Source organism: Anopheles stephensi, chromosome 3 (assembly GCF_013141755.1).
Source record: "Anopheles stephensi strain Indian chromosome 3, UCI_ANSTEP_V1.0, whole genome shotgun sequence".
Lineage (NCBI taxonomy): Eukaryota > Metazoa > Arthropoda > Insecta > Diptera > Culicidae > Anopheles > Anopheles stephensi.
Window position 1 is genome coordinate 14,094,806 of NC_050203.1, and position 16,276 is coordinate 14,111,081.

The window sequence follows — 16,276 nt, forward strand, 5'->3', positions numbered from 1 at the left end:
AGACTTCAGATGAGAAAGAACTCCTTGAGAAAGTGTCTTTTATGTTTAAAAAGGCATTCTCTACGAACGCCTCGAATCGGGCCTACAAATAGCAATACTGAACTTTGGACCTTTTATTATTCGCACCAAGTTTGTCGGCAATCACCTCGTCAATTACTCGTATCGATCACTCCGTTCAGCCCTACGGTGACTTGCCGAGTCGAACGCGCCGAACTCAATGACTCGTGGCGCCATTCGACGAGGCTACGACTTTTCCCTTGTCGGCACGACGTATTATTACACTATTTCCACCTCAAACGAAGCGACCAATTGATCATGTCAAGAAGGGAGGAGATTTGCATATCGAGAGAGAGAGAGAGAAGTGTGCCTCGCGAGGTGTTCCAACCGAACCCGCAGTGACACGTGCACCCAGTTGCACTGAATTGCAACTTTCTGCAACCGAGACTGCATCATTCATAAGTTATTGCGTCTAATCACATCGCTGAGCGTAATGAGTATGCTAATAGAGATTGGCCTCACACACAGCCTTCGAGCCTTCGCGATTCGGTTGCAAATGGAGGGCCACTTCTTGCAGATGGGATCACCGCGAGTAACCTTTTCGCTGTGTGTGACACACGGAAGTGACAGACAAATTGATGGTAATAAAGAAATAAGTGTCATGCTCATCCACAAACTAGTTCGCAGATTTTTTTTTTTATACATAGGTAGAAAACCTCCCGGAATGAAACAGCTCTGTGTGTGTGTTTGAATCTCGTTTAGAACAATCGAGCATACATTATGCAAACGAAATGCTCGCTTAATCCACACTGCTCACTGCATCGGTTGGTGTGTCAGAGCTGGCAGGCGTTGGAGACAATATTTATGCGTCGTATTAAATTCTGTTCCCTGTTATGGGGTTAACCGGTGATTACGGTGGTGCGTCAGCAAACGTGCAGGTAACATGCTGCTCCCCATTAACACCTTTGTTTGGGAGCGAAACCTGCAAACACGCGGGCGGTAAGAGACGAACCCGCCATTCAGCACGAAAAGCTATCATTTATATGCAAATCTTCGCTGGATCATGGCGCGTGAATGTCAACGCAGTTCTTAGCACGAACGCGACGGCAGTTTTCGGCACTTTAGTTCTTTGATTAATTGTACCGCCGCACTGTATTGGGAAAGGGTAAATTAAAGGCGGTGCAAAATCAAAAGACTTCAACGCGTCTTAGGAAACGAGCCGGGTTTTATTAATCACACGTATGGCCACCCGTGCAGGCAGTTCGCTGTGGACAAACAATACAGTGCACCGAAAGCGAAAGGTTAAGCCCTTTTGTACGGTGTGAACTTTTCCAGACCTTCTCACCGTGGGCACACACCGTGGGCCAAATGACATTGAAAGATAATCGATTTTATCGCGCGGACAGGTGACGATGCTTTGCTGCTAGCCAAAAGCTATCCTTTCCATTTTTTTTCACCAACCGACTCAAGCTAGAGAGGAAAATGTGCTTACAGAGCTCTTTTCTTCTCGATCATGTCGAGCTCAAAACGGTGACCATTATCGGCCGGTAGCAATCGAGCGAGCTGGCGTGCTGGGGTAGTGAGTAAGACAACTTAGCAGAAGGGGGCAAGGTCGGTTGATTTATCGGCCGGGGCGCACAAGCCGCTCGGTAGTTAATTGTTTGCCCAGTTGGCAAAAGTGGTTAACCTTCCCGGTGGAGGAAAAGCGTCTGGAAGAATGTCAAAAAAGTAAAAAAGCACAGCCACACCATTAACCCACTTTCCGGTGGAGCATTCCTGGGGTGGGCCAGCTGTCGATGCAGCCCAGGCATGTGATTTTGTGTAGTGCAGCAGCAGCAGCAGCAGACGTCTATCCGGCTCGGGAAGCTCACATTTAATTTCGCCTACATCCGGACGAAACAATGGTGCAATAAGTTTGCGCCAATCCAGCGCGTTTGCCGTGTGACAGACGACTTATGATGGTTTGACATTTTGCCCGGTACAGAGGGAAAAAGGAAAAAGTTTTCTCGTCCGAGACGGGAATTTTCACTTCTTTCGGTACGGATTTTCGACACCCATTTAATTTAGCTACAGGTTGATTGTACGCACGCAGATTGATCGTTATCGCCACGAAAGGGAGAGCATTAAAAGCCACTGGCATGATTTTCCCAAGAAGCATTGCTTGCATGACAAGATAGAAAAAAAGAACAGTTCATCAAGGGAGAGAGAAAAAGTCATCATCATGACAAATTTTGTTGATGCTTTCTAAAGTGCGCACACGCGAGAGATAACTGCAAAAATGAAGGTACAAGAAAGATCTGATCCTAATTGAATTTTCCACACTTTCACTAGCTCATTTGCAAACGCGAGCACGGTGATGGTTTCCGAATTTTCATCTCCCAAACAAAAGTGAGAAAAATCGCACAAGAATCACACGACACACGGGGCCACTCGTTTTCCACCTTGCTTTCTTCCGGCCGTATGTGAGTGTGCGAACACGAAGAGTTTGGAGTTTTCGGGAATGAAAAGTTGTCTACTATCCTCTTCTCTTGTAGGGTGTCATTCCCAGTTCCTGCACTTACCACCCACCTGTTGTGCCTTTGGTGGGAAATGCGGAACAGAGTGTCAATCGAAATTCTCACAGTCTGCTTACGACTGAGCGTGCAGGGCTCCGCAAGCGACTGTGCGTAAAGGTATCGAATAAAATGGTAATTAAATTAGATTTCGCACCTTAAGACACTGACCGTGCGGTGCGTGCGTATGAGAAAAGCGTTGGAACAAAAAAAGCCAGGGTGACTGCCTGAAGCAAGCGGAAGGAAAAGACGCTAGACAACCCTGACGAATGCGCGAAAGTGAAGAAAGGAGTAAATTAGGTGATGACAAAAAAAACACACGCACGCATACTCCCGTGATGGTAATTTTCGGTTTTTGGAGGAAAAACTATCACTGGACAGAAGGAAAAACGTGTAGGGAAAATGAGACGCGTTCGGGGTAGGAAAGACAGAAACAAAAAATCACTGAACGCCACCGCTCGCACCTGAACGGTGGCGATCATCCATGTACGGAACGGATGATATTGTTTCGACCGTCGTTTGATAGTTGTTTGATAGTTGTTTTAGAAAGTTGCAAAGCTCCCCGCACACACACATCGATCGGTGGCCAGGCGAATCTGTGTCCGGCGCGGACAGCGAGGGTCGATTAATTCTCGTCGTTACGCCACCGAATCTTTGGCTCCGTACCGTTGCGGAAGCGATCGATTCCGTTAATACGATAACTGCTCTATTATTTTTCCGTGCTTCAAACACGGTTAAATGAGGTGCGATTTTGTTTGGCGAGGATGACAGTTTCAATTATAAAGAATGGGCATAAAGTCCGGAAACAAACAGAAATATATTTTTCTGTAAAACCTCTCGTGCTCGAAACAAACAGGTATTTTTGGCAATGCGCAATAACATTGGTTTAATTGAATTTCATTACAGTGATGTTCCAAATAGTAGCAATGACATGTAATTAATGATTAATAAAATTTCGAGAGGTCTTAGCATATCATTTATAGCTTCCTGTAGCTGGATTGATTTATGATAAGAAAAAAATGTATTTAAAATCATTTATCTGAAATCATTTTCAGATCCCTCCCCAGCTTCCTTTTGAAGTAATTTTTTTTGGCTTCAATAATAAAAATCTTGGAAAAAAACGTTAAAGCATAATAGTATTGTAAATTATAAATGTAAAATTTGCTTAAAAGAAGTGGTCTATAAATTTTAGAAAATGATAAGTCCTATACAGATTTTCTCTCCTCACGTTTTTACAGATATGTTGACCTTCATGGCAAGGATATTCTGACGAAAATTTAGTATACTGAGATACTAATTTGGCACCGCTGTTACTTTGAGCACAACTGTTTGTACTGTTTGCAAAAAGCTGCTCCATTTATAGCACAGTCTTTCCTCCAACACAGCAAAATAGCAAAGCGTTATTCCTAGCTTGTCTAGACCATTAAAATGCGTGTTTTTGGATCAACCGCAACATATTTTCAACAACAACAGCAAAAAACGGAGAAACGGGCACAAAGCAAAGATTGGGTGATAACTTTAAAACTATCACCGACAACCCATAAAGCTTAAGATTGTTTGCAACTTCTGCCGCTTCGCACACGCTTCGAAGGTGAAAATAAGCGAAGTCCAAGAAGGTCCACGAGCGGCAAAACATTGCCATCGGACAGGAAAGACATAAAAAAAGAGCTGAGGTATGCAAATGAACTACACATGTCGGCGTTCGGTGGAAGCTTTCGGGCCCCTTGCCCGAATCACCTCATTGACTCACTCACGGGGGGATGGCATTGAACTGCTTTTTTCGAACGACAGGTTTTGGCATGGCGAGGATAAGCGAGGGTGTGTAACAAACCATACTTTACTGCTAGATAATGAGGACGTTGAGGCGAGGAAGCGGGAGATAACAAGATCATGAAGATGGTCGGAGGCTGCGCTGTTTTCCACCATCTCCACCTCGACCGGGTGGTCATAAACGGTGCTCAAATACAGGTATTAGCCGCTTCTAGAAGAGTCTTGATGCTGAAGTTGGAAGATTTTGAAGATGCGTGCCCATGTCTTGGTTTTTTTTGGAGTCTAAGTTTGATAGCGCTGTATGGACAGGAGTATCATAAGCATTTTACTACTCTAGGGGTAGTATAAAAAGCTCCCCAAGATTCAGTATGCTCGTTAGGTGAAGTGGTAAACTCCTGTCCATCTTCCGGGAAGCATCCGGTCGAGGCTTTCACCGTCTAGTGTCTCCACTTGGTCCGCTTCTGCTTTAGATCATTCATTAGCCTTTCTTATGGGAGGAAGTTCCAATCGTTCGATTCCAAGATTTTCTGAAGGCTTTGAGCTCGTTTCACATGTTACGACTAGTTGCGAAATATGGTCCACTAGAACCAACATCCCAAAATTCGCCCTCATCAAGGAACTGGAGCTCATTTTGGCAGCTACCAAACTGTCCCGTTCTTGCTCCGTCCCATTCGTACGGGGATGGATCTTTTTTTTCGCATGACCTCAAGAAAATGTACAGGAAAAAGCTGTGCGCGATCAGCATCGAACACCGAGGAGCTGAAACGTTGCAGATCTCGCTAGTGGCAGCGCGCAAAACCGGTCTGAATGCGCGAGATCGCCCAGCTCGGTTGCTGCGTGAGAACCGCATGCGGAGAAGACGCGAAAAGAATTTCCAGAAAGTCTGACCACCAAGGAATGCGGCAACGTCGTCGTCGGACCGGTGTCCCGGTACGTTCTGGACGAATTTTGTGAGCTTGATAAGCGAAAAAGTCGGGACGAAAACAGTTTTATTCTTCAGTGTAGGACTGTTTTCTCGTAAGCCTTGAAGTGTCTTAGTCGGTGAGTGTCAAACGAATGGGACGAACAGTGGTTTGCGGTTGAATGCTAAAAGCCATCTAGAAGAAAAGCAATTTAAAAGCACTTTCATACTTATTTATTCTTCGTTTTATGAAGTTTCGATCAGATCCATATTAACGTATCGTATAATTAGTAATATATGGGAGTCTGATGCTTTTAAGCGATCCCAGCGTCAGTGTATATCATTCCGTACGAGATAAAATTAATCCCGAGAATGGAAAAAGAACGTTCCAGTCGTTACAAATTTTAGCCGGCAAGGGACAGCCGAGCATTGCAAAAGGTTGCATCGATTCGATTGCAGATTCAAAAGTGCAGATCGGGTGAATGTGTTATCGTCCATGCATCGCCATCATGCACCGCGGCGATGGAAGGAGCACGAAAAAAAAAATGGGAAGACAGCGAATGGAAAACTGGCAAAGTATCAAAAACTGGAAATCGGGAAGCCCTTCGGCCGCTGGGTGTGAGACGAGTTCCTCCAGCCTCCGTCAGCCGCCCTTCATCTCCCACCGAAAGGGGGAGAAGCAAAACTGGATCTCGTTTTTCGAAGTCTTAGGCGGAGTGTGTGTGTTTGTGGTGTGCTTTTTTTTAGTTTTGTTGCCGCTTGCCACTTATTAATGCTAGCGCCTTATGCTGCGGAGGAACGCCAGTAGAGCATACACACGGTGGCCTTTTGGCTCGTTGCCAGGGCGGTATGGACGAATTTATGCTATACCTTTTGCATGGGTCTGTGTGTGTGTGTGTTTGTTCGTCGGTGATGAGATGCTTCTCTTGTGCCTTCCGTTTTGCAAAAGAGCGCTCGGTTGGGGGAAGAAGCCTTGCGGTGTGCCTTTTGGGCGTCTTTGAGGGTTTCGAGCAGTTTTGCTCCTGAAGTTCTTCAGCGCACAGTGAACGAGTTGGTTCACGTTGTTTCGCGTTCCAACCGAAGGGGGAATAAATTTAGCGATCCGCAGGTTTTGACGGTATTTGTGTGTGAGTGTGCACACATTCAAGGAGGAAAAGTCGAGAAGTCAAACTCCGGTTTGGCAGCTTTTTTTCAGCGTGCAGCACTCTGGAGAGAAGTGTGTCTTCCCGAATGTGCGTTCACCGCCGTACAGAGTTCGAAACCATATCTCAAACATTTGCTCTTCGCCTTTGGTTGGAGTGAAGAAAATGCGGCAATAATTCTCTTGATAATTCGTTTATGATGTGGATTTGAGGATGTTTTTAACGAGGAGAAGTTTTGGGATTATAAAGAAGCTACTCTGTGATGAGAGCGTTGCATCTTCTAGTGAAAGAATGATGCCATAACCTTAGGTTTGGGTCCTAATGCCCTGAAGTCTTTGACTGTAGTTGGGATATTCATTTTAAGACGTCTATTCTTACATCTCTTTTTTAATTGAGCTTGTGTTCATTGCAATATTTTTATAAGAAATTTAATTGATGGTAGAAGAAAAAAAAATCTGGATTGCAGCCAAATTGATTATTCTTATTTGGGATCTTCTTTCATGCTCGGTTCTCAGGAAGAAAATTGAAAATGAAGCAATTTCAACTGAGCTCTATTTTTATTTGAATAATTGTAGGAAACAGAAAATAGATCGAATAAATATTAAGTTCCACCTTCAAATTTTAAGTTGCAAGACATGGATGTCTGGACTCCAAATTAAGGAACAAGCATGGATTTTTCCCACAGCAATCAAAAAGAAACAAAATCGCCTCTTAAGAATTGGATGACACGCAATTAATAAGTCGACAAAAGACATTAACCAGCGCAAGAAGAAGCGTGCGCAACAGTAACAACCAAAAATTGAACGAAATATTTATTCATGAGCCCGCTACTTTAGCATCTACCCGGATTGAAAGCTGCTGTCGATAAAATGTGCTAATTTGGTGGGATTTTGAGAAAAGAATCTGCCTCCCAGTAAAAAGCGCAACGACTACAATTACTATGGCAACCGAAAGTCGTTGAATGATGTAACGAAAATGATAGAAAATGTTCCCATCACCGATCCAAACCAGCCAAATCAACTTACGTTCTTGTGTAAGGAATTCGAACGAACGCCCTGTTTTTCCTCGAGCCAGCTAAAGTTCTGCCTGTTGTAGCACTGACACACACGCGCGCACTCAGCCTAGAGAGGCGTACTGTTGGATACCAATTTTTTGTTGTTGGTCAAAGAAATCGCCCGCTCACTCACAACACAACATCGAAACTCACAATTCGTGGCGTGGCCAAAGAACGGTTTTTCACAACACACTTTTTTTTCTACCACTTGCCACAAGGGTTGTAGAGGGCACGAAAAGCGCTGCTGCTGCTGGTAGGTAGTAGTCTACCCCGCCTTGTCTGGTTTATTTTTTGGATGCTAGTCCAAAAGGGGGGTCACACTGTTGCTTCAGCAGAGCGAAAATTTACAAACAATCCGTCATTAAGATAGTTTCCACCTGGCGCGGTCCCGGGACCGCACGGGCGGTCGTCTGTGCGATCTGTATCACTTTCTGGGCGTTGAAAAGCACTGCAATCTAGGTATCACCGGGAGGAGTTGAAGAAATGAAACGAAATAATGAAGCACAATAGTAATGGATAACGGGAAGCTGCAATCACAATCCCCTTGATTTGTAACAATTTTTTTTGTCTTGTGTTTTGGTTAAAAGAAGAACTGAAGTAAGGGAAATTATAATGCCACTTTGTTCACTTATAATAGCCGATAGAATATAACTTATTGAAATATCACACTATTACTTTTTAACAATTTGCACAAAAACACACGCACGCACGTTTAAATCAATCGACGAGCAATCGATGCTGTAAGCGTTTCGAGCCACTTTGACTGCGTTTGGACTGAGCGAAATGAGCGCACGACGAAACGAAAGACTTCAACCGTCTCCAAGGTAACGAGACGACGAACGGATTCCGGGAAGTTGGAGGTTATCTTAACAAGCCGCAGCAACCGTAGGCTGCTTCATGCACTTTGCACAACATATACACACAACCACACACACTCATATTCGCATGCTCACATGTTGGTTTCCCTTCCAACATCACATCCAATTCTACGCCGTACAAAGCGGAGAAGCCCAAAATCAAGCAAATAACCAAAAATAACAAGCAACCGCGTCGTGTTGCGTGGTCAGCAAAAAACTCTTGAAAGGGGTGTCTGGCGAGGACTTGAACCACCGAACTTGGAATCGAGAGTTGCTGATACCCCGTGAGACGGCCGGACGCTTGCTGGACCAAGAAAAACAACACACATACACTTGGCGTGGTGCACTTGAGTACCAGGGAACCTAACCTTCCCGAACCTGAGAGACCTGATGACGATGAGAGTTGGGCGCTGACGTATGATGGGTAAACTTACTGTTGCTTTCGATGCCTGATTTATTCTGCGTGTGTGTGTGGTTGTTTTCCCGCTTCGTTTTGTTCAGTAGTTGAAGTACGACGATTCTAGTGATATCTTGCTGGAGTAGGTTTCACACTCGGTGGTTTTACCAGTTAGTCAGCACTTTCCTAAACAGGGTTAGCTGTTCGAAGTAAACGCTTCAATGACACCTGCCTTTGGGTAGGTTGGCTGCCGTCCGAAGGGCACTCGACGTTGGCAAAGGTTAACTCCGAAAGGTTCTGTTTTTTTCTGAGGAATATCAACCTACTTTTCTGCCGAGAAAAATCACTACCGCCAACGATGCTCACACTCTGGCACGAGAAACAGGGTCTTCACTTTCATTCACTTGTAAGTTATCACCAATGCCTACTGCCATCAATTTTGGACCGAGAACCGGGAACGCAGTAGCAACGCATCGGTGTGTGAGTTTTTCTTTCACCGCGTGCGTATGCAAACCGCGAGACAGCCAGCAGCACCAACAGCGCTAACCGGTTCAGCCACAAACCGAAACCGGGGTCAGCGTTATTTTCCTCCTCGTCATTCCTCCACCCCACATTGCTTACCGCCAAAAACGCACCGCACGTGTAGCACAGACACGGAAAAAAAGGCACGGAAAAACCTGCCTCAGAGACACACGCACTGATGTGAACCGCTCGCACGGAACGAAAGAAACGAACTGCGGAGACGTTTTGTTTGTCGATGGTTGCTTGTGTCTCGCGCGGTTCGCGACCCGGGGTTTTGATGGCGTTGGTGGGTTTTTTTTTCTTCTGCTCGCGGCACAGTGGGCAAAACGGGGAAGGGTGTTAACAGTGAGTCTATTTACATATTTCTTGCTTAATCAGCAATTTTTTCATCATAAGTCTTGCAGTATTTTGTTGCAAATTCTTATTTTTTATTTCAGTATTTTATGACAATAAGAAAATAAGCATCAGTATGCAATAATTTCAGGAGTTAGAAGTTTTTTTTTAAATCGATTATCGATAAATCGATTGTCGAATTTATAAATCGATAAATCGAATTTATAATACAAAAACATTTTAAAAATTCAAATAAAATTTGCTGTCGTACACGTGCACGCTTTTCCCATTGTGCTCTGGGATGCGAACGTTGCTAGGGCAACAACATAGGGGATGAGCATCGCCGGTCAAAGAGGCTGCGTGAGAGCTGAACGAATGTTTTTACTCTCTTTTTCTCTCACTTTATGAGTCTCCCTCTCTCTTTTAACGAATATTTTTGAAACGTGAACATGTTGGATCATGTCGGCGGTCTCGTGAACTTGTCGTTGATTGATTCATTCCCAGTGCGTATTGTCTATTCGATTTTTATATTAAGATGTGAGTAGCTTATCAAATTTCATATAAACATTTTTTACTTTAGAATATTTTGAAAACATCAAACAAATTAAAATGATTCTTCACATTTCACCAGGAGTTGGAGATTTCTATAAATCTGCCTATTTTGTCTAATATTTTGTAAAATATTTGTATTTTGTATAATATTTTTGGGAAATCAATTTTATGGTCTTCAAGATTCAAACCGGGTGAAAATTTTAGAAGGTATGTTAATAAAATATGGGAGATATTTCCATTAAAATAATCCTATTTCCTATATTTGTTTTGTATTACTAGCCTTAAGAAGGGAAAAATTGTTCTATTTGGAGTGATTAGTGTTTGTGATGCACAATTTCGTTAAGTTTTCTCTCTCTGTCTCTGTTGATTTCAGTTTTATCCTCTGGGAGAGCAATTTTTCTCTCGTCGAGAGGCACGTTTAACTTCATCTCAACTGACTCTCCAAACCAGCATCCATACCGTGAAGTTAAGGACGTTTGGAACAATTGCTGTAGGCACCCGGACAAAACAGGCCCAATGGTTGGGGTTAGAAAATTAAACAGCTATTATTTTTGGTATTATTGCGTATTAAGTTATCAATAAATTTACTGTTTTTGTGACAAAAACCAAAACGTAATCATTAATTAGAATGGTTTATATAAATTCACACGGCATGAACTAAAAGGTTCATTCTAATATGTCACAATCATATCGCTTTTCTAAAATCTGTAATAATTAAAGCACTATGTCGTTCGTTAGCATCAACTTTACACCCGATTTAGAGTTGTTGTGTAACCCATTCCCTCGTAGAACTACGAAAGAAAAGTCCAAAACACCAACCTGCCGGGTGCTCTATTTGCATACAAATGCTCACGCAAAACGATGCCATTTGTAACACAGGACGCGGTTTTTGAAACGATGATGCCTACCGTGCGTTTGCCGAGAAAACCGAACCGAAAAACGTCAAGAAAATGCATCCAAAACGTGACGAAATTTAAAATAAATAGCTTGCTTAAGCTGACCAGCTGGGAGTAGCTGGTTCATACGCGTGCCAGCCCAGTGGCAGTGAAATGATGTGTGGCCAAAGTGTGCCATACAGATAGTGCGGGGTTTTAAAAGGCTTGAAGAATGTGCCGAAATAGGTGGTTAGTTAAAGTAATGCCCAGTTGACGACGACGGTGGTCACTGCTGGGAGTCATGTCAGATCGGAGCAGACGATGGGCATGATTTGTGTGGAACCGTCCCCGAATGGACACCGGATGTCGTCAGGTGCGTTATACAATCTAATGCTTAGGACGGCGTGATAAAGTACAGCACTATAAGGCGAATACTGTGTCAAATCTCCAGCTAAAAGCCTACACGCGTAAAAGTTAAGTGAAAATAAAGATAAAAACATTATTAAAAACGCACCCATCATCGGGGCTGTCCTAACTTGTTTTATTCACGGTTGACCGACGGGGGCACTACTTCATGGCCACACAGAAGCAACTTTTCCGGATCGGTGATTTTGTGCAGTCCACAGTAAGCTTTAAATTTCGTCTTGAGGGCCTTATTTTCGTCCCGCAAACGGGTTCGCTCCTCCCGCAGCACAATGTTCATCGCTTCTACACGATTGATTTTGTTCAGTAAGGTATCGTACGTATCGTCGTGCTCGCGCTGATCGAGTCGATCCGCCTCCTGCCATCCGAACCACTTGGCAGCATACTTTTGATCTTGTTCCGTTTCGTACTGCGTACAGATAAGACCTACCTTCGCAATTCTTTCACCCCAGGCGAGATGTTCCGCGAGTAGCTTCCTAAGATGCTCGGTAAAGGAACAGATCCACTTCATGCACTGCTGATGGTCGCGGTCCTGCTCTTTCTGCTGTTCTTTCAGCAGCTGCAACTTCATCTCAAGCAGCCGCCGATAGTTGTGGCGCGTACGCAACTTCCGTCTTCCGCCTATCCGTGCCAGCGTAAGGGTGTGTTCGAGCTGGGTTTTCTTCATCTGCAGTACGGCCACCTGACAGCGCCGCTGCTCGATGGCTTGCTGCTCCAGCTCGGTGTAGTAGACGAGCCGCTGGTACGATTGTTTCCGCTCCGGGTAGAGCACGGTTTGGAAGTAGTCGTCGAGCGTGGCCCGAAGCCGCCGGTAGAGGGCACTCATTTCGGCGTACTTTTTGTCGCGAATAATTTCACACTTTTCCACTTGCTGCTCACCAAAAAATAATGGCAAATTAGGGAGGGTTTTCCTGGGGCTAAAAGGGGCATGCAAGTGCTTACCGCGCTTATGTTTTGGTTGTTGGCTTCGAGCAGCCACTCGCGGTCGGCTAATTCATCCCGCTTCATTTTGGCCAGCAGTTCCGCCAGTGAAGCATCCAGCAGCTCCATTTCTGAGCTATTGAAGCTCTAAAATGAATGAAGGAAAAGGTAAAGCTGAACAAGATGGCTAAGATCAGCGCGAAAAGTACCTCTTTGCTTGCGACTTCTTCGCGGAACTCGTGGATAAGCTTCTTACTCTCGGTTTCATAGCGCTCTAGCATTGTTGCTGTAAGATAGTCCTTAAGACCTGCAAAATCGTGGAGGAAGAGCTGACTTCAATCTATCTCACCTGGACCTACGTAACACTCACGGATGTAGTAGTCGATGACGTTCCCTAACCGTGCAAAACATTTCGTACGCACTGCTTGTATCTCATCCCGTGCCCCAACCAACCGTTGGATGGTTTCATTTTTCCGATCGAAAACAGTTCCAAAGCATTGCTGCTGCTGGCGCAACTCTTCTGTCAGCTGGTCCGAGCGTACCTGAGCGCACAGCCTTTCCCAATCGGCAAAGAACGATTTTTCCGTCCGGTCTGTAAAGTCTCGCTCCCGTTTCAGGTGGTCCTGCCAGTAAGATGGGCAGTTAATCATATTTTCTTACCATCACTCACCCCATACAGGATAATTAGGGGAAACCGGTTTCTGGAACTCCTGCCGAATATTGCTTACCCGGTACAGTTGATTTTGTGCCTCCCGTGCAGCGGCCTTTTTCGCAAGCAGCTTCTCCTGCTTTTTGCGCCTCAGTTCCTCCTGCTTGGTATCGATTTCATGCTCCGCGTTGTCCATACCGGTTGGGAACGTTAATTTAACCACAGATTGACAGATGCACCAGGTGACAGAGCAACGCCTACTGCGAGTGGAGCTGGGAGAGTTTCATTAAAACATTAACATAAATGTATTCCTTTCAATTTGTCTGCTGCTGCATCGCATAGGAAAGCGAGTTCCGAGAGAAATATCCTGTTAGAGCTTGAGGACAAAAAAAATCCTCATTCGTTCGATAATTAATTATAAGCAGCAAGTGGTTATTAATATTAAAGGATAAAGTTTTTCCTCTCTCTTCTCTCAATACCCTTTGGGATAAGACTTCAAGAAGCAACTCGATTAGGCGAGTGATAAGCGATGGATGGATAGCGATCGGTAAGCTCGATGATGAACGTTAGTTCCGATGTACTTTTACGAGATTAATCGGTACGGTTGTGTCATCCATCTTGAGACGCTGGCGGGACCAGGCTGGGCGATGATTAGCGAGCTTGCTGATGAGCAGCTTTCGTCAGGTCGTCCGGATGACGCACCGGAAGGTACAAATAGCGCCTGTCGCGTGTGCTTCCGGATGTGGGAAATGTGTGCAATTTACCATACGCAGGAACTATTAGACGAGTAATTTACCTTTTATGCGTATTTTTATAGCATCGTTACGAGGTGCATAACCTTGGAAGATTGGTCCGGGAAAATGAGCGGAGCGAGAGAGTTGAAGTTTCGGAAGTTTCGTGATGTAGACATTTGAAGTCAATCGTGAGCAGGCCGTTAAGTTTGGTGTGTTGTATTGACGGCTATGCCTAAATCTGTTTGACATTTCTCAAGCTCAGCTCGACGTAGATAAAGCGATTCTAAAATTATCCCAATCATTTCGTGCCCTCGAGCCCCCGTTTTGAGCGTTAAAATTACACTCCGCTAAATTTCTAAACCCACCCCGAAACCCCCATCTAGCCTAGGACTTTTGATCCAGCACCAGCCCTTCGTTCGCGTACCCATTCCTTTCGTCGCCCTTTCGCTGGGTGCGTTCCCTTTCCTGGGCTTCGATCGACCACGGTTGCAGCTCGCCCGATACACCGAACCAATAGGTGACGCAACCGATCAGATAGATCCCGGCGGCAATGTAGAACACGGTACGCCACTCGTTCTCGCTCCCGCTCGCCGTCAGCTGCCCGGACACGATGGGCGTGAGAATGCCGGCGATGGTGGAGAAGGTGTTGGAAATTCCCATCAGCACGCCAGCACTTTTCGGCGACAGGTCCAGATGGTTGACGGCGAACCCGCACCAGGCGAAAGCACCGCAGCCGACCGCGATCGTGATGCAGGCGAGGGTTGGCCCGGGCCGTAGGATTAGCGCACCGACGAGCATGAAGATGGTTTGCACCAGGAAGGCACCACAGTTGAAGTACCGGCGGACCTGTGTGGTCGTGAGCCAGCGCCGGATCTGGCAAAGATCGGCCAGATATCCGGCGACGCTAAGCAGCAGCCCCATCACGAGGTAGGGCAGCGCCGAAAGGAATCCGGCCGCCTGCAGATCAAAGTTCATCGTGTCTGGGGACGAAAATGGAAGCACAGGAAAACGTTACGTCAGGTATTTGGGGGAGGGTGGGGGGTGGGGGGGGGAAGAACAAACAATCTGGCACAACCTCTCAGGAATGTGGGTAATTGTGTAAGCAGCGTGTAGAATCCCCAATTTTCCGAGAAACTCGACACGATTAGTGCCCAGACGGCTTTCGAGGTAAGGATACCGCGCCAGGGATGTTGTACTTTCTCCACCGGAGCAGCCGAACGTTGCAGTGTGGCCAGTATAAACTCTTTCTCCTTGGTGGTGATGTAGGGATCCGTTTCGGGGGACTTCTTCACGATCAGCATCCACGCCACGAACCAAACGCATCCGAATGCACCAAGAATGTAGAATACCCACTCCCAGCCGAGTGTGTCCGCGAGTATACCGCTCAGCAGCATGGATGCGACGGTACCGGTAAACACGCCGGAAAAGGCGATCGTTGCCATACGCGATCGTTCGCTCGGTGATGCCCAGTTAGACCAGATGGCGTGAATGCACGGGAAGGTGACTCCTTCGAAAAATCCTTCAACCGCCCGTACCGCGATCAACCATCCGAAGCCTCCGTGAGCAGCGAGAGGTGTCAAGAGTGTTAACGCAGCTGTCACCCCAACTCCAACACCAAAGACCTGTGAAGAAGGGGAGGCCTCGTGAGTGAGATATTGGTAGAACTCGGGGGATAAGGGTACGTACATAGTTTCCACCGAGTGCGTTGGAGATGTAGCCACCGACAAGTTGCGTGAAGATGTAGCCATAGAAGAAGGAGCTCAGAATGTATCCTTTGGTGGTGGAGTCCCAGTCAAATTCTTGTTCCTAGCAAGGCAAGGGACTTGATTATTAGAATTCTTTAGATATACCAACTGGGCGACTTAAGTCCTCCACTCACATAACTAACTGTTCCGTTAGGGTGTTCTATGGTACGATTCTCCGTCATGGCCACTATCGCAACACTCAGGTTCACACGCAGCGAGTACACATTAAAGAATCCGAAGAACGCCAAAAACACCAGCACATAGCGTCGTCGTCTCCAGAACATCCACATAGGCGCATCAATTCCATCGCTGTTAGATGCAGTGGTAGAAGAGAAGTAGCTTCGGCAACTTTACCAAAACCAACAACAGCTCCATCTTACCTTAGCTTGCTACTCTCCGTAGCATCCATGGCCGGCTGTTTGGGGGTCACCGATCACCTCAACGTCCGAAATCAGAAAGCACTTGCTGTTGCGCTGCTGTACGTACCGTCCGATGGACCAGTACGGAATGAAGCGTTGAGAAAACCGGACAAGCCGATTGGAACGGTCAACGGCAGTGGGAGAGATTGTTTATAAATGGGCATTAGCGTGTACAATCAACCCGCTAACCCTATGGACGCGATGACATTGCATTGTCGTGCGGTGTACATCTTGGTGCGTTACCTGGAATAAAGTGAGCCTGTGTCGTGCTGATAATACGCATATTGAGTAGCATGTTGTTATCATGATACTTGCATGTGTGAAAGCGTCAGGTAACGCAAGATTGCGATACGACACATTTTGTACAGTGATCGGTATGCGGTTGCATCGATGGAAATGGCGATAAATCGTCAATCGGTTTTTTTGCTTATAA

The 16,276-nt window shown here is 45.7% G+C and overlaps 3 protein-coding genes across 3 annotated transcripts in view; all 3 read right to left on the reverse strand.

Moving 5' to 3' along the window:
- Positions 1–9,444, reverse strand: part of LOC118514368 — an 87,230-nt gene extending 77,786 nt beyond the window's left edge. Inside the window, exons 1-2 of the mRNA XM_036061223.1 lie at positions 9,292–9,444; positions 7,388–7,871 (exon numbers count right to left, since the gene is read on the reverse strand). The gene's annotated coding sequence lies outside the window, so the exon portion shown is untranslated. The remainder of the gene's footprint in view (positions 1–7,387; positions 7,872–9,291) is intronic.
- A 2,010-nt stretch (positions 9,445–11,454) lies between these two features.
- Positions 11,455–13,201, reverse strand: LOC118514388. Its single transcript, XM_036061265.1, has 5 exons — positions 13,025–13,201; positions 12,667–12,919; positions 12,506–12,603; positions 12,318–12,443; positions 11,455–12,246 (listed from the first exon to the last, which is right to left on the reverse strand). Exons 1-5 carry the CDS (start codon positions 13,139–13,141, stop codon positions 11,494–11,496), a joined length of 1,347 nt encoding a protein of 448 aa, XP_035917158.1. The 5' UTR covers positions 13,142–13,201; the 3' UTR covers positions 11,455–11,493.
- A 683-nt stretch (positions 13,202–13,884) lies between these two features.
- Positions 13,885–15,981, reverse strand: LOC118514384 (sialin-like). The gene is made up of 5 exons (XM_036061262.1): positions 15,805–15,981; positions 15,559–15,733; positions 15,366–15,485; positions 14,755–15,301; positions 13,885–14,659 (listed from the first exon to the last, which is right to left on the reverse strand). Exons 1-5 carry the CDS (start codon positions 15,831–15,833, stop codon positions 14,064–14,066), a joined length of 1,467 nt encoding a protein of 488 aa, XP_035917155.1. The 5' UTR covers positions 15,834–15,981; the 3' UTR covers positions 13,885–14,063.
- Between the last annotated feature and the right edge of the window lie 295 nt (positions 15,982–16,276).

What these genes read in the sequence shown, in the direction of transcription:
- LOC118514388 (XM_036061265.1), bottom strand. Translation starts at nt 13,141, where the DNA reads ATGGACAACGCGGAGCATGAAATCGATACCAAGCAGGAGGAACTGAGG. An exon ending in CACAAAATCAACTGTACCGG is followed by an intron (nt 12,920 to 13,024) that starts GTAAGCAATATT and finishes TCTTACTGGCAG; the next exon opens with GACCACCTGAAACGGGAGCG. An exon ending in ACAACCAAAACATAAGCGCG is followed by an intron (nt 12,247 to 12,317) that starts GTAAGCACTTGC and finishes TTTGGTGAGCAG; the next exon opens with CAAGTGGAAAAGTGTGAAAT.
- LOC118514384 (XM_036061262.1), bottom strand. Translation starts at nt 15,833, where the DNA reads ATGGATGCTACGGAGAGTAGCAAGCTAAG. An exon ending in ACGCACTCGGTGGAAACTAT is followed by an intron (nt 15,302 to 15,365) that starts GTACGTACCCTT and finishes CCTTCTTCACAG; the next exon opens with GTCTTTGGTGTTGGAGTTGG. An exon ending in ATTACCCACATTCCTGAGAG is followed by an intron (nt 14,660 to 14,754) that starts GTTGTGCCAGAT and finishes TTTCGTCCCCAG; the next exon opens with ACACGATGAACTTTGATCTG.